This window comes from Anomalospiza imberbis, chromosome 16 (genome assembly GCF_031753505.1).
Source record: "Anomalospiza imberbis isolate Cuckoo-Finch-1a 21T00152 chromosome 16, ASM3175350v1, whole genome shotgun sequence".
NCBI classification, from domain to species: domain Eukaryota; kingdom Metazoa; phylum Chordata; class Aves; order Passeriformes; family Viduidae; genus Anomalospiza; species Anomalospiza imberbis.
The window spans coordinates 3,007,648-3,026,913 of NC_089696.1; the positions used below are offsets into that span (position 1 = coordinate 3,007,648).

The 19,266-nt window shown below is 60.1% G+C and overlaps 4 protein-coding genes across 4 annotated transcripts; 3 read left to right on the forward strand and 1 right to left on the reverse strand.

The window, feature by feature from the left end:
• Window positions 1-1,300: 1,300 nt before the first annotated feature.
• On the forward strand, window positions 1,301-6,312 carry LOC137483497 (deoxyribonuclease-1-like). The gene is made up of 8 exons (XM_068206592.1): window positions 1,301-2,242; window positions 2,689-2,777; window positions 2,932-3,015; window positions 3,139-3,254; window positions 4,014-4,126; window positions 4,412-4,566; window positions 4,650-4,746; window positions 5,044-6,312. Exons 1-8 carry the CDS (start codon window positions 2,096-2,098, stop codon window positions 5,095-5,097), a joined length of 855 nt encoding a protein of 284 aa, XP_068062693.1. The 5' UTR covers window positions 1,301-2,095; the 3' UTR covers window positions 5,098-6,312.
• Window positions 6,313-6,735: 423 nt separating this feature from the next.
• LOC137483933 (deoxyribonuclease-1-like 2) lies at window positions 6,736-9,935 on the forward strand. Its single transcript, XM_068207422.1, is given in 8 exon segments — window positions 6,736-6,931; window positions 7,232-7,320; window positions 8,302-8,385; window positions 8,502-8,668; window positions 8,671-8,789; window positions 9,010-9,164; window positions 9,287-9,383; window positions 9,885-9,935. Coding segments are annotated over 8 exon segments (909 nt in total). The 5' UTR covers window positions 6,736-6,784.
• Window positions 9,936-10,169: 234 nt separating this feature from the next.
• On the reverse strand, window positions 10,170-16,143 carry ECI1 (enoyl-CoA delta isomerase 1). Its single transcript, XM_068206591.1, has 7 exons — window positions 16,035-16,143; window positions 15,651-15,797; window positions 14,589-14,716; window positions 13,866-14,012; window positions 12,875-12,996; window positions 12,019-12,197; window positions 10,170-10,670 (listed from the first exon to the last, which is right to left on the reverse strand). Exons 1-7 carry the CDS (start codon window positions 16,072-16,074, stop codon window positions 10,504-10,506), a joined length of 930 nt encoding a protein of 309 aa, XP_068062692.1. The 5' UTR covers window positions 16,075-16,143; the 3' UTR covers window positions 10,170-10,503.
• An 824-nt stretch (window positions 16,144-16,967) lies between these two features.
• Window positions 16,968-19,221, forward strand: PTX4 (pentraxin 4). The gene is made up of 2 exons (XM_068206340.1): window positions 16,968-17,139; window positions 17,266-19,221. Exons 1-2 carry the CDS (start codon window positions 17,011-17,013, stop codon window positions 18,595-18,597), a joined length of 1,461 nt encoding a protein of 486 aa, XP_068062441.1. The 5' UTR covers window positions 16,968-17,010; the 3' UTR covers window positions 18,598-19,221.
• Window positions 19,222-19,266: the final 45 nt, after the last annotated feature.

Here is a 19,266-nt window from a genome sequence, read left to right on the forward strand (position 1 = left end):
AGTCCTGGGTCTGGCCCCTGGAGGGGTTCCTGACCTGAAGAGGGATTGACCATGGAGGGTGTTGGCTGGGGAAGCCTGGCCCTGGGTCCAAGCTGGGGAGCCTGTTGGCGGGTCTAGGTCCAGCCCTGATCCCACTGCAGGGAGCACCCCTTCTCTGGAGGGTGCCTGGCTCCAGGGGAGAGGCTGCCAGGCCCTCCAGCCCCTAAGGATCACTGCACCCTGCAGAGGCTCTCCTGGGAAGCACGGCAGCTGCCTCTGGAGGCAGGGACATCAGCCAAGGCCGCCGGGACAGCGCTGTGTGAGCTGTGAGAGTGGCTGGGGTGGAGGGCTGCCACCCCCCAGCACTGATGGCCCTCCCAGGGACAGGCCCCGAGCCAGGTGACCTCCTGGGGAGGGTCTGGGGATGGGCACCATGGCAGGGATTTGCCATTTTTTTGGGACTTTTGGCCTCACACCCAAAGACCACACTGGGATGGCTCCTGCTGCCCCCAGCACACTCACAGCTTGTTGGAAATGTGGGGTGCTGGATGGGAATGATTCATGTTGGTGAAATAAACACTTTTTTAAGATAATTTGTATCTGGTGATGAGTGAGAGCTGCCCATGCCACATATTGGGAAGCTACTGATCCCCACAAGAGATCTCTGGCATTCATTCCACCTTGTAGAGCTCTTGTTGGCATTTTAATCCATTCTCGGCCTTACCTGTGGTGGGAGGCATTGGCAGAGGTTGAAAGAGTTCTTTTTTCACTGAGTAGACCTTTGCTTCCGTGGAAAATGCCATATGGAGCCTGCGGCCTCACATGATCCTTGGCTGGGCAACCACCTGGCAAGGAGAGAGTGTCCCTCTCCATAAATGCAGGTGCAGATCCTTCCCCTTCCAGAGTCCTTGGACGACATCAAAGGTAGGTTCTGCTCTCCTCTCTTCCCGCACCTCCAGGAGCTTCCCTTGGCAGTGTCACCTCCTCCAGCTCAATTTTACCACAATGCTCTGCTGGGCCAAGCCTGGGTGCAGCTCGGGGATGAATATGGCCCTTGTAGGTGCTTCTGCCTGGGAGGTTCGGAGCCTGCTGTGCTCTCCAGGAGTGGGAAAGATTTATGGGCCTTTGGGCAATTTTTGGCATGACCAAATTGTGGCATTGCCAAATCGCTGCATTATCAACTGAAGGGACTGTGGAGTTAGAGGGAAGAGTTTGGAGCAGGAGTGCAAATAGGAAAAGTGAGGATTTAACTAGAGCAGCTGCCCCAGAAGGAAAAGTGAGCCTGAGGCCAGCAAATCCTTCCTCAGGCTGAGATTTGCTGTGCCAAAAGCTGGAGCATTTGCCCGTCCTCTCAGCCCGTTTATCAGGCTCTGGGTGAATTCAGGCATTCAGGAACCCAGGCTAGGGCAGGGCTCAGGGCTCAGATCCCACATGCTGGTGAAATATTACCCAAGGCAGTCAAATGCCACGGGAAATACTTCCCAAACGCCTTCCCCGTGGGTGGGAGCTGCAGCACTGCCTTTGCAGAGGGTCCTGAAGGAGCCAGCCTGGGTGAGGATGGGGCAGGGGCACTGCTGGGGGATGGGGGGCAGGAGAGGGGCAGGTTACCCCAGGTGAGGATGCTCCAGGCAGTGAGGCAGGTGGGGAGGGGTGTCAGGGAGGATCTATCCCTTGCTCTGTCCCAGCACAGCTGCTGTAGGGTCTTTGGGGTCTTTGGCATTGATCCAGAGAAAGGTGGGAGAGGCACAAGCCAAAGGGATTTTGGCGTCCCCGGCCACTGCCACCAATCCCAGGCCAGAAGAGGTGTCCAGGCTGAGCTCTTCCTCATGGGGAATGAGGAAGTGACTGCTCTGTGTCACCATGAAATGGCATTTATTTGCTGGGAATTTTCCGCTCCAGCCTTGTGAGTGACCTGGCCTCCTTCCAGGAGGGACAGGTAGGATGAAGCCCCATACAACAGAGGTACAATCCCTACATCCTGGTGGTCCCTTGAGAAAACAGATGCTTCCCAGTGAAACCAGTATGGCCAGTGGGAATACCCTGGTCATCCCTGTTGTCTGTCCCAAATCCCTCTTCCAGCCAGGTGGGCTGAGCCCCTCCTGCACCTCTGCACAGGATGGCAACCTCAAGGCTGGTGTTGTCGCTGCTGGTCACAGCTCTCCTGCTCCACGTGGCCACCACGCTGAAGATTGGTGCCTTCAACATCAAAGCCTTTGGGGACACCAAGCTATCCAACCAGACCATCGCAAAGATCATCGTCTCTGTGAGTGTGGGGTGGGGGGAGCAGGCCTGGACATGCTCTGCTCTTTGGGATGCAGCCAGCTTGGACATCTGCTCCATCCATCCATCCATCCATCCATCCATCCATCCATCCATCCACCCATCCATCCAAGCCTTCATCTACCCATCTACCCATCACCATCACCCACCTCAGGCCATCTCCACCCTTGCTGGTCCCCAGTCAAGGCTGGATGAATTTGATGCTGCCCAGGTTCCTCCCTTGGAGCAGGTGCTTGGGAGGTGGGTGGTGGACACACAGGGCCCTTCCAAGCCAGAGCACACCAACACAGGGGTCTCCTCCCTGGCCCTGAGGTCCCTGCTGCCCTCCCATTGCCAGCCTGGGAACCTTTGCAGCCCAGAACAGGCAACCACAGGTGCCCCCAGAGCAGCTCCTGGCCAGGGCAGAGCAGCTCTGAGCTTGTCCCCCAGGTCCTGTCGGAGTACGACATCGTTCTGGTGCAGGAGGTCCGGGATGCCGACCTGAGTGCCGTGAATGACCTCATGGACCAGCTCAACAGGTGACCCCATGGCTTGGTGTGGGAGTGACTGCAGAAGGGATTCTGGGATGGATTCCAGCCACGCCAGGGCACCTCTGGCTCAGCTGGAGAGAGCCTGGTGGATGCTGGGAAGCACCAGGAGCCTCCTCTCACCCTCTCCACAACTTGCTCCCAGTGCTGGGAAGCACCCATACAGATTTTTGGTCAGCGTCCCCCTGGGTCGGGCCAGCTACAAGGAGCAGTACCTCTTCATCTACAGGTAGGGGTGCTGCCAGGCGTCACCTGCTGCCCTCCCCAGCAGCCCCCAAAGGGGATGGGTACCTTTGGGGGTCCTGGCTGTGGCAGGAGCAGTGCTGGGGGCTGCCCTGCTCTCCTCCCTCAGGTCAGACATGGTGTCCGTGCTGGGAAGCTACTACTACGATGATGGCTGTGAACCCTGTGGGAACGACACCTTCAGCAGAGAGCCCTTCATTGTGAAGTTCTCCTCACCCACCATGCGTGAGCAGAGCCGATGTTGGGGGATGCCCAGACCTGGCACAGGGTCCCCTGCACGCAGGGCTGAGCCCAGAGCTGTGCCTGCCAAGCATAGGGGGGTTGCAACCCTCCACCAGGGTCCCACCCATGGATGCCCAGGGGTCCATGTCCCTGACCAGCATGGCCAGCAATGCCTGCTGTTTCCCACCATGTGCCATCTCCTACCAATCACCTGTCACCTCCCACCATGAGTTCTCTCCAGTTGTGTGCCATCTCACATCTCCAGCTGCTTCCCATTGTGTCCTTCATCCCGTTATTTGCTACCTCCCATCTTGTGCCATATCCCGCCATCTGCTTCTTCTGGCTGGGCGCCATCTCCCATTATGTACCATCTCCTATCACCTGTCATCCCCCATCCTTTCTATCTCCCATCATGTCCCATTTCCCACTTTGTTCCACTGCTGACACCATGCTATCACCTCCCCCTCCTGAGAACTTCCTCAGGGCACACACACCATCTCATCTCCTGCCCAAAACAATATTGGCTTGCAAATGCTAATGGGAAACAAGCAGCAAACCCCAAACAATGCACAAAGGCATGCAGCTCCCCACTGGAATTTCCAGTCTGAGGGACAGGCAGAGCACAAAACTCAACACATCCTTTCCCTTCAACTGCTTTTCCTGGCCAGTAACTGGGGCCTGGCCTGGGTGGTTTCCTGGGGTTCCTGTTCCCTGCTCAGGGGCTGCACCCCAGCCAGGGGCTGATGGTCAGCTGTCCAGCAGAGGTACAGGAGTTCGTGTTGGTGCCTCTGCATTCTGAGCCCAGCCACGCAGCACAGGAGATCGATGCGCTCTACGATGTCTACACCGATGTCATCAACAAGTGGGGGACTAAAGTAAGCAGCATTGGGGAACTTGGCTCCTCCCCAGGGCAGCCAGGTGGGCAGGTGGGACGAGCATGTCCCATGGGAGGCCTCTTGTACCCATCAGAGCAGGTGCCACCCCAGCAGTCTCCAGGCAGGGAGCTGCTGGATGGCCCTCCTGCCATTCCTGGGGGCTTATCCCTGCACACTGGGTCACCTCAGGGGCATTTGTAGACTAAGAAACCTCCCTTAAGATTTTAGGGAGCCCTTGCTGCCCTGTAAGGTGTGTGGGCAGGGACTCAGTGCTCTGCCCTGCAGGACATGATCTTCCTGGGTGATTTCAACGCTGACTGCTCCTACGTGACCAGCTCCCAGTGGCCGTCCATCCGCCTGCGCTCCCTCCACGCCTGCGAGTGGCTCATCCCCGACAGCGCCGACACCACCGTGGCTGACACTGACTGTGCCTATGACCGGTGGGTGCCGCAGCCAGGGCTGGCACGGGGGGCTGGCACGGGGAGGACTGATGGGCACTAACAGCCCCGTGATGGCTCGGCAGCATCGTCGCCTGCGGCACCGCGCTGCGCCAAGACATTGAACCTGGCTCTGCCACCGTCAACAATTTCCAGAAGAAATTCCACCTCCAGATCAAGGATGTGAGTGAGGGGCTGGGTGGGGCATGAGCCCACCAGCATTGGGATCTGCCCTACCATAGCTCCTGGGAGCACGGGAGGGCTCTCTGTTCCCAAGGGTGCACCTAAGGGCAGCCTGACCCCAGCTGTTGTAACAAATCAACCCTCCAGATTGAGCATTTTGGGATATGGTCTAAATTTTGGGGATTGGAGTGGAGCGTTGGGGTCCCAGTCAGCCATGACAGTGGCAGTGGGTCCAGATGAGCTCAGGGTTTATGAGTTGACTGTGGTCAGGGTGACTCTGCTCTCCCTCACATGCAGGCTTTGGCTGTCAGCGACCATTTCCCAGTGGAGGTGACCCTGAAAGCCTACTGAGCCTGTCTTCACACCAGTGGCTACCAGGACACCTCAGCACACACCTGCACCTCTCATGGGAGCCCACATGCCACTGGTGCCAGCCAAGCTGCCCACTGTCTCTGCAAGGAGTCCTTGGGCTCTTGTGGAAGTGTTTTGCTTTCTGCTTCTATTAAAAATGAGCCTTTTCCTGCCTCTGCAACTCTGGAAGGGAGGTCCCTTCAGTATCCCCAGCAGCCCCTGGCTCCACAGCCCCTCAGCCCCCTGCCAGAGAGCCCCAGGGCTGGGGGACCTCCTGCCATCAAGAGACCTGGACCCATGGGGTGGTGAGCACTGCTTCCCTCTCAGCTGATAGTGGCAAAAGCTGGGACTCTGGGAAGGGGCTGGGGGGCTCCAGGCTTTCCAGGATGCAGGATGCTCTTCTGCCAGCTCACAGGGCCACATCCTGACAGAGCCTGCCTGGCTGCAGGGCTGCTGACAGGGCGCTGACAGGGTGCGGGGAGGATGTGAGTCAGTTCCCAGGGGGTTTGGTGCTTCCCAGGGGGTTTCAGTGCCGGCACAGCACCGAGGGACACGGGACTCATCCCGAGACTGGGTGTGAGGATACAAAACCTGGCGGCACACATGAGAGCCTGGCAAGTCCTGGCACGAGCAGCCATCAGAGCCAGCTGCTCCGTTGTCATCCTGGGGTGATATCACGGGCCATGGTGATGCCATGGACTGGCACAGGGAATGCCAACCCTCCTGGGGCTACTTGGGTCACCAGTGGGGTTGTTCTGGGTGACACTGGGGCTGCTGCAGGGGTTCGCAGCCATCCCCTCTTGCCGTGGCTGGTGGTGCTCACCTGCCTGACCCAGACACTGGCCATTTCCTTCTCTTCCCTCTAATTACACTGTCTGAATCACCCAATTAAGGCCAGCGCCCTTCACCTCTTGCCTGGCCACCGTGCCCACTCTGTGGTCCAGGTGCCACCCCAGATGGCAGCCCCCCAAGTCCCACATACCCATCCAGTCCCACAGGGATGCCCCAGCATTTCCAAGTCTCCCTGTCTGTCCTTTGCTGTGTCAGCACAGGGATGGCTGGGCTGGCCCCACCCTGTCGCCCTGTGGGATTTTTGGTTTCCCAATGTGGGAAGGAGCTCAAAGTTATGTCAAAACCCCCACGGGGGTGTCCGACTCATCCTGCTTTGCCGGCACCTCCACTGGGAATAAAGCCGCCCATCCTGCTGCCGGCAGGGCAGAGGTGCTGCGCGTTCAGCGAGGTAAGGACGGGTCCGGGCTCAGCGCCTGCGACTGCCAGCCAGCTGGGACTGGGATGAACTGGGACGAGTTGTCGCCCCTTACCCCAGCAGTGGGGGCTGTGGTGAAGTTTAAGGATGTGGAACAGCCTGGGGTGCCTGGAATGCTGGCAGTGGTGGATGGGGCTTGTGGGCAGTGAAGACATCCTGGTGGGAGGTGGGTGATCCCTGGAGCTGGAAGAGGCAGACTCACAGCAGTGAGAGAGGATTTATCTTCTGGGACTGGTGAGCTGGCAGACTGCCAACACCAGCTCCACAGCCTGCTCTGGGCAATGCCCACCATGACACACTGTCACACACCAGGGCCTTGGAAGGATCTACATGTTTTTTCCTCTCCTCCAAATCCAAAATAGTGCTCCGAGTTCATCTCCCATCCCTGCACCCCTGTGACCCGGCATTGATCCTGGAAGAATGGGGACTATGACACTGGAATTGTCCCTGCTGGCTATGACTCTCCTGTGCCCAGCCACTGCCATGCTGCGCATCGGTGCCTTCAACATCCAGGCCTTTGGTGACACCAAGATGTCCAACAAGGAAGTGGCAGAGATCATCATCAACGTGAGTGCGGCCAGTGCACCGTGGGTATGGGCTGTGTGCTGGGACAGACCCCAACAGGGCTCCTGTGCCAGAGATGTGGGGATGTGGCTGAGGATAGGATGGCATCACAGTGCTGGGGATGGCCTGGGTGGATGTGGTGGGGTGTCAGGCACAACCCACAGTCCCTCTGAGCCCTCCCTGGGGACATCTGCCCTGGCCCCACGGGACATGCAAGTCCCCATGGTGCTGAAGCTGGAACCATGTCCCTGGCTGGGAGATGGGTGGGAGGCTCACCCTGAGCTGTCCCTGTCGGCCTTGCAGGTCCTGCGCCGCTACGACGTGGTGCTGGTGCAGGAGGTGCGCGACTCCGACCTCAGCGCCGTCACCGAGCTCATGGAGCAGCTCAACAGGTACAAGAGGGGCTGGGACAGGGATGGCAGCACCAGCAGGGAAAGACAGGCAGCCTGAGCAGTAAGAGGCAAAAAAAAGTTGTCCATCACTACAGAGAGTTTATTTTTGGAAAGAATAGGAGAAATGTGCTGGGGCAAGGAGGAGGCACTGAAAACAACACTGGGAATAACCCAGTGAAGGGAATGGGGATACAAGTGATACAAATCCCTTCTGAAAGCTGTCAGCTCACCAGAGCATGTAGGATGGAAAGGAACTACAGCTCTGGCAAGCTCTGTCTCCAAAATCCAACAGGACAGGGCAGAAGCAAAAGAGGGGAAGGGACAGGCAGACCTTGCACCCCAAGACCCTGTGAATGGCAGGGGGACCCCAGGATGGGCACAGCAGTGCACGGTGCTTTGAAGGGGGTGGTTCTGGCACCCTAGGAGGAAAAGGGGCTGCTGAGGTGGGCTAAAACTGGCCACAGCAGCGTGGCAGCCCCTCCACCAACTGGGTGCTGACCCAATTTTGGGAGAGGGCACGGCTCGGGACCATGCGGAAGCTGCTGCCGCCGTGTTGAAAGGCAGTGAGTGCTCCTGAGCAGGTGTGCCCAGCCCATGTCCTCGCCCCTTCCGTGTCCCCTCCAGCATGGCCATAAAGCAGCCAGGGCAGGGAGGGTGACGCTGGGTGCCTCAAAGCCCCAGGCTGCTCACTGACCTAATTTAGCTCTGCTGCAAATGAAGGTGAGGAATGTCCCTGCAGAGAAAGGGTGGCAGGAGCCGCCCCGTGTCATGCTGTGCCCAAGAAGCCACCTGGGGGAGAGGTACTGGGGGCTGCAGAGCTGCTATGCCTCATGTCACTCCACAACCAGGGCACAGTGACCCACGGGGACTCTAGAGCAGGACCAGCTGGTGCAAACCCTGGAGCCACCCAGCTCCTGGACATGCCAAAGCCAATCCAGATGGTCCCAGCCATGTCACTGTCCTGCCTTTGTGTCTCTGCAGCGCATCCACATCCCCATATGACTACGAGATCAGCGGCCCCCTGGGACGGGAGAACTACAAGGAGATGTACTTGTTTATTTACAGGTAATGGGGCTGGCAGTGCTGCAGCCTGTGCCACGGCACTGCAGGGCCACCAGCACCACGGAGGGGACACAGGGGCTGTGCCAAGTCCCCGGGTCACCATCCTTTTGTTGCCACAGGACAGACGTTGTGTCTGTGGTGGACACCTACCAATATGAAGACCCCCAAGACGTCTTCAGCCGGGAGCCATTCATCCTGAGAGTCTCAGCACCCAGCACCAGTAAGTGGGGGAACAAGTGACCATGGGCTGTGGCATGGGGTGGCCGTGGGGCTGACATCCCTCTCCCCTGGCAGAGGTGAAGGAGTTTGTGCTGGTGCCCCTGCACTCAGCCCCACATGATGCTGTCGCTGAGATTGATGCGCTCTACGACGTCTACCTGGCCATCATCAACAAGTGGGGGACTGATGTGAGTGTCACCAGCACTGGGGGGGCACAGAGGTTGGGCACTGAGCCCCAGGGACTGTTTGACCCACACTGGGACCGTGCTTCGAGGCGAGCACAGCTGGTGCAGGAGTGGTGGGGTGAGAACCCTGGTCCTGCCCTGTGACAGGGTGGTCCCTGCCACCACCACGGGAGGGCTGGTGGCAGGGACAGCCAACCACCCACATCTCCCATCTCCCCTGCAGAACCTGATGTTCCTGGGGGACTTCAATGCTGACTGCTCCTACGTCCAGCCAAGCGACTGGTCATCCATCCGCCTGCGCACCAGCGACATCTTCAAGTGGCTGATCCCCGACAGCGCCGACACCACCGTGGGCAAGTCAGACTGTGCCTATGACAGGTCAGCGCTGCCACCACGGCACCACTGTCCCCTTCCCTGGCATCCCAGAGGCTCCCTGCCTGCCCTGCACTGACAGCAGGGGCAGGAGTGGCACCCACCATCCACCCACATCTTCCCTGCAGGATCGTGGTGTGTGGCAACAAGCTGAAGAGAAGCATCCTGTCCAACTCAGCTGGTATCTACAATTTCCAGCGTGCTTTCCAGCTGGACCAGGAGGAGGTGAGCCAGGATCACACATTTGGGGGTCTAGCAGGTACCAAAGCTGAGCTGGCCCAGGCTGCAGGGCTGTCCTTGTATCTTCGAGGGACTCAGGGTGACAAGGGACCCAAGGGTGAAAACAGGACAGGGGATTTGGGGTTCCTGCCTGTCCCCATTGGGAACAAAAGAGATACACGGGGCTTTTTATTGTATTCCATAGGCAGGACTCAAAGTATGGGGTAACCCAAGCCAACCTTCAACAACCCATCACTGACACAGAGGCCCCAGATGAGACATGGGGCCTTGGAGGGGAGGTGGCCCCCTGCCAGTGCCCACCCCAAGCCACAACTAGGCATCTCTCCCCGAGAGCCTTGTGTGTTGAGTGTCTTGGGGCTGGGGACAGTGCTCCCTCTACAGCAGACAGAAGGTTCTGGCAGGGCAATTGACTGCCCTGCGAACCGCAGCAGCACAGCGAGGCGTGAGTGGCTCACTGAACATCTCCCACCTCTTGCCCTCCTCCAGGCTCTGGCAGTCAGTGACCACTACCCAGTTGAGGTGAAGCTGGCGGCCTGAGCTCCTCCTGCAGCCACAGACCAGGATCCAGCTCCAGCTCCCACCACCAATCCCCACGAAGGTGTTCCACTCAGCCCCATCCACAAGTTGTGTGCATGGACCAGATCCCGGTCTGGAGAAGGATGGCAGCTGGCTGTGCCCAGACCCCCCAGCCCACCATGAACCAGATCCTGGGGACAGGCCACCAGCCAGGACACTGCAACCATAGACAAGCCATGGAACAAAGCATCCATCTCCTACCTCATTGAAGATTTATTGACAAACCTCATTTCACGATTAACTGTTGGACAGGAGGGAGGACATCCAAGGACCGTCAGGCTCAGGCCACAGCATGTTGAGACCCTGTCCCTGTCCATTCCTTGGGGGGCTGGGCAGGCTCTCCCTGCCCTTGGGAAGGCAGCAGTGGTGTCAGGCACTCTACAGGCACAAAGGGAAGGAGCAGCTGGGCAGCCGTGGGAGCAGGTGGCACGTCACCGATTGCTGGCACTGCAGGTGGCTTCGCTGTGAGACCAACGGCTACTGCAGCGTTTCCGAGGGTGACTCGACTTCCCAGGGACCAGCTGGATCCTCAGCTCTTCCTCTTCTTCAGCATCTCCATGTACATGCGAAGGGACTTCTGGATGGACTCTTTTGAGATGAAGCTGATGAAGTTCTTGATGTCTTCCTCCCGGTGAGCTACCAGGCGGTCCAACACCGCCTTCCTCATCATGGTCTTGGTGAGCTGGCGGGCATGGTCTGCAGAGAGGACACCAAGGATGAGAAACACATCCTGTTCTCATCCCTGACCAGCTCTCAATGCCACCAAATGCAGGTCTAATGGGATAGTTCACACTGCAAAGAGCTCTTGAAAGCATCAGGGAAAGGGGTAAGAAAAACCCACCAGCTGGGAGCTGACCTGGATAAATTCTCATACAATAAATGATGATTGTACTGCTCAATTGGGAAATGACTGATCCACTGGCAAAGATGACAGAAAGTTGTGTACCTCCTTCTCTCTGTGCCCTCCAGAGCCCAATATCTACCTCCAATACATACCAGTAACCAAACAAAATTCCTTCTTATTTGAAACTGCTGTGGCTCTAAGCTCCCTTGAAACAACTCCTTCAATCCCTGCAAGACAGCCTGCTCCTGCCCACCCTGCTGTACAAAAGCCAGCAACACTTCCCTTGAGCTCATCCCTGGGCCTGTGCCATTCCACATGGATATGTGGATGCTGCTGGAGCAGCAGGGGCTGGTGGAGCTCACTGAGGCCTCGAGCACAAATCTGCTCACACCCTCACAGAGTCAGGTGCAGTGATGTGGCAGCACATCTGCTGCACAGATATTTTATTAATGCACTTAGTGACAATGAAATGGGGACTGACCCCCTCCATCCACACAATGGGAGCCTGAATTGCTCAAGCACCCGGGTGCTGAAGCCACCTCCACCCAGACACAGTTCTGATTTAGGGGAAGTATCTGCACAGGACCTCCTGGAAGTCAGGAGAGGGCACAGCTGAGATATGCTCCCCAGTCTGGGGGGTGAGGTGTCACTCTAACACCAGGACGGCAGGGATAAGAGGTGGCATGGGCTGGGACAGCTCAGATCTGTGGAGAGCCCTCTCCCAGCCCCGGAACCTTGTACTGCAGTCATGGAGCGGCCCAAACACACGATGCCTGTCCTCATCCACACCCCCATCACTGCCATCCAGAGTGCCAGGAGTTGATTTAGACCATGAAAGCAGCCTGGCAGCCACCCAGGAACTCTCACCCAGCCTCTTCACTCAGCTCCATGGCAGCTTTCCTGGGCTAACACCTCCACTGACAGACAGATTTGCTTTGTCTGTGGAGCTCAGACACCTCCAGACTGACTCAGCAGGGCTGGCAGGATGAGCTGAGCTGGAGCCACATGCCCTGAACGGTAGTACAGTGTCCCTCTCCATGAGCCCAAGGCTGCTGGAACTGCCGGGCTGAACTTTCCTACCTCCCAGCCAATCCAAACCTCCCCTTTCAATGGAAACTGTTACACAGCTCCCAGGCACTAGCCCTGGCATCTGTGCTTCCCACTCAGACCAGGTCCCCATCTCTCCTGCCAGAGGCTTACCAGGAAGGGCCAGCCACTGTGCCATGACAGCTGCAGCCTTCTCCATGAGCTTCTCCTCTGGCACCAGCTCGTCCACGAGGCCCAACCTGAGGGCCTCAGGTGCAGGGTGGAGGGAGCCCAGCTGGAGGGAGCGTTCAGCAGTTCGGTGTCCCACAACATTCACAAACGTGTCCTTAAACCTGCAAGAGATGGGAGGGAAAGCCACGCTCAGGGGCAGCTCACCCAGACATCAAGAGCTGACAGCACCTTGGTCTCACTCCCCATGCTCAGGGCTCTGAGAGCATCCTGGTTCCACTCCTCAGGTTCAGTCACAAGGTGAAAATGGTGTGAGAAGAGCCATTTTTGGTAGTAGCCTAAGAGAATTCCGTCTCCCCTGTAAGAAAACTGCTCTTTTTACTCTCAGTGCCTGTGAATGCCGCTTGCTGTGACTGAAAGCTCCTTCCCAACAGTACATTTATACATTCCTAGGGCAAATAAGGGCCTATGTGTCAGTGTCTTAGTGCCCCCGAGCTTCCAGAGATCTCCACACCACGGGATTTTGCAGGTACACAGTGTGTACCCAGAAAATGCCTATTCCCAGACTGAGCCTGACAGGAGATCTCCCAGCACTAGTTCTGGAGTTAATTGCAGGGACAGAACTGAAGCAGGACATGAGGACATTCTGCAGCCTGAAAGCTTTTCAGATACCTGCAGGACAGGACAGAAATGAGGTGTCATCTCCTGCAGCTGCAAATACCTGACCCCTGACGCACAAACCACACTGCCGTGACCAGCTGAACTGACTAATTCACTCCTTGCAGATGAATTCTTTCTAGAGATCTACACATGATACTAGAAGTGGGAGGCACTGGCCTACCAGAAGGGAGCCACAATGCCCAGCTGGGCTTCGTTCAGGCCGATGCTGAATTTGGGGTTCTCTGCCATGATCCTGTAGTCACACGACAGGGCGATAAGGCAGCCCCCAGCCGGGCTGGACCCCTGGCAGAGAGAAGGACAGAGTGAGTCCAGGACATGGTTACAAACACCCCCCAGCCTTGCTGATCACTCCAGAGCACAGAAGACACCAGGAAGACAGAGCAGATGTCCCCCAAGTTTCTGATCACCCAATTTCAAACAGTCCTTAAGAAGATTTCCGATGTTTATCAGGGTTTCACAGAACCACAGGAGGGTTTGGGTTGGAAGGCACCTTAAAGCCCATTTCATTCCCAGTCCCCTGCTACAGGCAGGGACACCTCCCACTAGATCAGGTTGCTCAGAACTCCATCCAGACTGGCCTTGGACACTTCCAGGGATGGAGCAGCCACAGCTTCTCTGGGCAACATGTTCTAGGGCCTCACCCCCCTCACAGGGAAGATTTCCCTTCCATTTGTGACCATCTTTTCCATGTCTCAGTGCTGCTGAGCCCTGTACATGATGTCTGAGAGAAAACCCAAGTGCCTTCAATGAGGGGCTGTGGACAGACACCACTGTGAGCTGCCAGGGCAGCACCAACCCTGGAAAACGAAAACAAGACACCAAAAATGTAATGACCCAGCCATGGACACGGAGACTCCAGCAGCACTTCTCTGCTGGCCGAGAACCCCAGCTGGAGGAGCAAAACCTGCTGGAAATGCTGAAATGTAACCCAGCAGTGCCTGCAGCTTACACAGAACCTGCAGCATCCCACGCTTCCATACCTTCCCACACCCCACAAAACTGACAGACACGAGTTTTGTCTGAACACCCCAACAAGATACATCCCTGGATGAATTTCAGCCTGGTTTTTCAGTTGTCCCTGCCCACACAGCCCAGAGCAGCCGCAGCAGGTGACAATCCCACCCTGAGGAAGGTGGGCCCAAAGGACGTACGTTGACTGCAGCCACTGTCACCATGTTGGAGCCATAGAGCCGGAGCCACATCTCCTGCACGGCTCTCCAGAACTCAGTGTAGTGCTCTAAGCTCTTCCCACACATCTCAGTGATGTCCAGGCCAGATGAGAATACTTTGGGGACAGCCTGAAATTGGGAAAAGACAGAGGTCACTAAGAGTCACAGGGAAGAAAGGACTCTTTAGCTCTCAGCCTGGTAGTTGGAGCAACGGAAAGTGAGGAATATGTGATATAAATCAGGGTCTTTTGGGGTTCTGAAAATATCTCCCCAGTGCTCCCACAGCCTGGATTATCCCATTACCATGGCATGCAGTGCTGGGCCTCTGCTAGCAAAACAAGCAGGACAAGGTCAGGGTCCCTCTGTGAGTACATCAGCCACACAGCACAAAACCTGTCCTGTCCCATTGCCAGGCACCACCTTGTCCCCACACCACATCTGAAAATTAGCACTGGCATCTCCCAGCAGCTCCCTGTGGGTGAGCCAGGAGAGTCACAGGATGTGTCAGGTCGGCAGATAAGCAAATTTGATTTTCAAGACACAGCACAACACCAGGTTGTTGTGTCATTTTTCTGCTAGAAAAGGCACAGAAGAAAGACCATGGCCCTTCCAAGAGCCCCCTCCCCTCCTCCATGAGCCAGTCCAAGGTGCCTGCGGGCCCTCCCTTGCCAGTGACCAGTGACACAAACAGGAGCAAACACTTACAGAGGTGATGATCACACCCCGGCAGGCCCTGTTGTTCTCCAGCTTCTCCAGGCTTATGGAAAACTCTGTGAGGAACTCCAGGCTGAGGCTGTTCACGGGGGGACTCTTGAACTTCATCATGGCAACACCTGTGCAGGGTAAGCACAGGGACATCAGACCACCCCCACAGCAGCTCACACCACCGTGCCCAGAGGAGCTTCACCCACCTCTCTGTTTCCCTCACCAAACTGTGTCTTCCCACTCCCACTCAACAGCACTCCTGGCTGTTTAAAAGCTTCCAGAGCAGCAGAGCCAAGAGCAAGGTCCTGTCTTTGCCCAGATCCACCACAAGCCAGGGTCACTCAGCAGGTGCTGGACTGAAGCACAGACCAGGTCATGTGTGGTGGCACGCCATGTGTCCCAAAGCCCAGCCGTTCCCTTCTCTCTGAGCTCAAAGGGAAAGGTCGAGCCTGTAGCTTCTGTCACAGCAAACAGCGTGTGTCCAGGGGGTCACACACCCTCTGTGAGCCTGTCAGCACCCTGGGAAGGGCTCTGAGCCCTTGTCCCTGCCCAAACTGCACTACCCTACCCAAAAGGTTCTCCCTGAGTGCTTAGCCTGGCTTCTGCAGCCATGCCCAGCTGGGAACAGCACGAGGACGCACCCAGGCAGGACCTGAGACGCCACAAGAACAGGTGCCTTTGTTCAGTGCAGGGCCATGGCCCTGGGACAGCTATTCCTGGTAGCCAGGTCACAGAAATTCCCAACAGCTCTTCCCTGATGGAGCACTGCCACTCTACCACGTGCCCAAACCTGGGACCCCCAGAGAGGGGACACTGCACAGGCAGGGGACAATGACAATGAGGATTTGTCTGCAGCACCAACCACCTGAAGTGCCCACAACTGCTAAGACTCCCAACCCCAACACTTCTCCCCAAGGCTCCTAAGCAGCTGTGGCTGTAACACCTGGGGCTTTGGTGACTTTGCACGCCCAGAGCCATGGGACAGGGCTGGAAGGGACCCTGCCTGTGCCCCACAGTGCCCGTGGGTTGAGGGTGACACCGCACAGGTGCCACCCGCCGTACCTGAGCTCTCGTCCAGCTCCACCTGGATCTTGTTGTTGCTGAAGGAACGACACGGGGCGAGCGGGAGGCCTGGGGGCTGCAGGGGGCTGGGGGGCGGCCGGGTGGCCCTGTCCCACGCTGGGAGGCGGTAGCACAGGGGCAGCACACCTGGGGGACACAGACAGGTAAGGACGGGAAGAGCACAGCCCCCACAAGTGCGGGGGGCGCTCCCCAAAACCGCGGGACACCCTGACCCGCTCAGAGAGGATACAGGGACACCCCAACCCACGGCAGAGGGACCCGTGGAGCACCGTGACGGAAAGGGAGGGACACAGAGAGGCAGCGGGGGCTCGGGGACACGCCGAGCCCGCCGCAGGGAGCGGTCGGGGCAGGGTCGGGGCGCACCTGAGCGGCCGATCCGGCGGGCGAGGGTCGCCGCCGCCATCTTGTGCCGGGCTCAAGGGTACGGGGCGGGGCTAAGGAAAGGGCGGGGCCCCGTGCGCCGCGCTGAAGCCCCGCCCATTGCCGTAAAGCTCCGCCCACCGGCGGCGCTGCTGCGCGCACGTGCTGCCCCCTCGTGGTGGCCCTGCCGCATCGCCCGGTCCTGCCGGCACCGACCGCTCCGTCCGACCGGCCCTGCGCTGTCCTGTCCTGTCCTGCCGGCACCGACCGCTCCGTCCGACCGGCCCTGCGCTGTCCTGCCGGCACCGACCGCTCCGTCCGACCGGCCCTGCGCTGTCCTGCCGGCACCGACCGCTCCGTCCGACCGGCCCTGCGCTGTCCTGTCCTGCCGGCACCGACCGCTCCGTCCGACCGGCCCTGCGCGGTCCTGCCGGCACCGACCGCTCCGTCCGACCGGCCCTGCGCTGTCCTGCCGGCACCGACCGCTCCGTCCGACCGGCCCTGCGCTGTCCTGTCCTGTCCTGCCGGCACCGACCGCTCCGTCCGACCGGCCCTGCGCTGTCCTGCCGGCACCGACCGCTCCGTCCGACCGGCCCTGCGCTGTCCTGTCCTGTCCTGCCGGCACCGACCGCTCCGTCCGACCGGCCCTGCGCTGTCCTGTCCTGCCGGCACTGCCCGGCCTGTCCCTCCCTGCCCTGCATCCAGCCACGAGCCCAGGATGCCCCAACCACCTTTCCCCACCTCACAGCCGAACACCCCCGGCCCGGCCCCTGCCGCGGGACGCCGGAGCCCCGGGAGCTCTGGGCCGGGGCCAGCCGCCCCCGCGGAACGCTGGCCCGGAGCCTCGGCGCTGGGAGCCCCGGTGCTGGGCCGTGCCAGCGGTGGCTGCGGATCTCATCAGTGGTGAAGACTGCCCGAGGGGACACCGCGGGGGCCAGGGCCGGCCTTGCCGTGCAGGCAGAAAGCGTCCGGCAGCGGGATGGCGGGGATGGCACTGCCCCTCTGCCTGATCCTCGCTGCTGCCCTGCAGGGCGGCCTGACCCGGGCACCGGGGCCCCTGGCCCGCCCCGGCCCCCTGCTCCTGCGGCTGCGGCGCCTGGAGGAGCAGGTGGGTGCCCGGGGCGGGGAGGCGGTGCTGCCCAGCCTGTGCCAGGGGGACACTCAGCATTTTGGGTTGGGCAGGGACCCGGCATGGGGACGTAGGTTCACCCCACGTCATGCCATTCCCTTGCAGTTTCTCCGGCTCCAGGAGGTGACACTGAACCATCTCCAGAGCATCGCCAGCAACTACAACATCTCCTACAACATCGACGGACGTTTCCAGGCACTGGAGGAGCAGGCGGAAGCGGCCGACGCTGCCCGGGCCGCCCTGGGTGCCGAGCTGGCCCGCCTGGCCACTGCTGGCCGGCGGCTACGCCGCAGGCTGAAGAGGCTGGAGGGGACAGTGGGTGCCCTGAGCCCACCACACGGGCTGCTCACCCACCCACCGGCCGCACTGGTGGAGGCTGGCACCAAAGCGCACGGTCTGCCAGGCGCCGCCCGGAGCCGGGGCAGCCCGCTGGAGCAGCAGCCACCGGGCCAGGCTGTCCGCAGCACCCCCAGCCCCCGCCGCCCGAAGACGAGGCGGTGGCAGCAGCACCGGCAGGACGGAGGGCAGTGGCTGCCGGCTGATGCCGGGCCTGGTGGAGCGCCCGGGGAGGATGAGGAGAGCCCTCGGCATGCAGCACCAGCACCCCAGACCATGGCAGCGGTGCTCCCCACCGTAACCACGGCTCCCCAGGAGCAGCCCCCAGCCCCCCGGCAGCCAGGAGAGGGCAGGTACGGCCCCCCCGCCCCGGCGCCCACCTCCCCCGCCTGTCGCACCGCTGCCGTCCTGCTCTTCCCCAACACCTCCGCTGAGCACGGGGCCGTCCTGGGGCTGGGGCCGCACCGGGGCCTGCGGGCGATGTCACTCTGTGCCTGGCTGGCCACCCCGGCCCCTCGCCTCGGTGATCTCCTCTCCTACGCCACCGAGGACGGGCACGGCGAGCTGGCCGTGCATGGCCGCGGTGGGGATCGCCCTGGCTCTGCACGTTTCATCGTGGGGGACGGGCAATTTCGGGAGCTCCCGGTGGCGCCGCTCCTGGATGGCAAATGGCACCACCTGTGCCTCACCTGGTCCTCCGGCCAGGGCCAGTACCGCTTCTACGTGGACAGGAGGCTGCTGGCTGCCGGCTCCGGCTTCCAGCAGGGCTATGAAATTCCCACTGGTGGCTCGCTGGTGCTGGGTTGGGGGCAGGACGGCCCCAACATGGATTTGGGCACTGGAGAAGCTTTTGTGGGTCACCTGGCTGGCTTCGCTCTCTGGAGACGGGCTCTCCTGCCCGGGGAGGTGGCCAGAATGGCGATCGGGCGGGGGCTGCCCCGTGGCCCCCTCCTCACGCTGGCCGATGTCTCCTTGCAGGGCGGGGTGCGGAGGGTGGCGTGTCCCTGCCTCCAGCACTGCCTTGACGAGGCTGACAGCAGGAATGGTGCCGGCTACCAGCAGTCACGGCTGGCTCACGGTGCCGCTCCCGACACGAGCTGAACCCTCCCAGGGTGATGGAACACCCAGCAGGGAGAGCGTCTACGAACCGGCAGCACCGGGGGAGGGAAAAGGGAAAGGGGTCTTGGCAGCCAGTACGGCAGAGGTGGGACCAAAGCCAGAGGTCGCCCGCTCCTAGTGGATGCAAAGCCCATCGTTCCTATTAAAATGCTCCTAACGTGAGAGAAACCCAATTTACCTCTGTCCTGCTCACTCACTGTAGCGCTCGGTGCCGCTCACAGCCGAGCAGGAGCTGCTCAGCACGGGCAGCCGGAGCGGGTGACGCTGCTCGTTCCCTGCCCCTGAGTCAGAGCAGGGGCAGCGGAGCACGGGACAGCCGTGACCGGGGCGAGCCAGCGCCGCCGGAGCAGCCGCCGGTCCCGTGCGCTGCCCCTGCCCGCGGGGCTCCTTGGCGGGGCAGGGCTCTGGGCCGAGCTGTGCTGCTCCATAAGGCGAAGCACACTCGCTCCCGTACGTCCGCTCTGAGGAATTCTGTGCCTGGAGAGCTGGAGCAGCGTCGGCTCCGGCTGTTCCCGGAGCCCCGTGTTCCCAGAGCCCCGTGTACGGGGGGACAGCAGGGCCGTGCTGCCGGCTGGGTGTGCGTGCGGCAAAGCCTCGCAACCTCTCGGGCCGCCGCCCCCGGGGTCCCGCTCGGCCCGTCCCACCCTATCT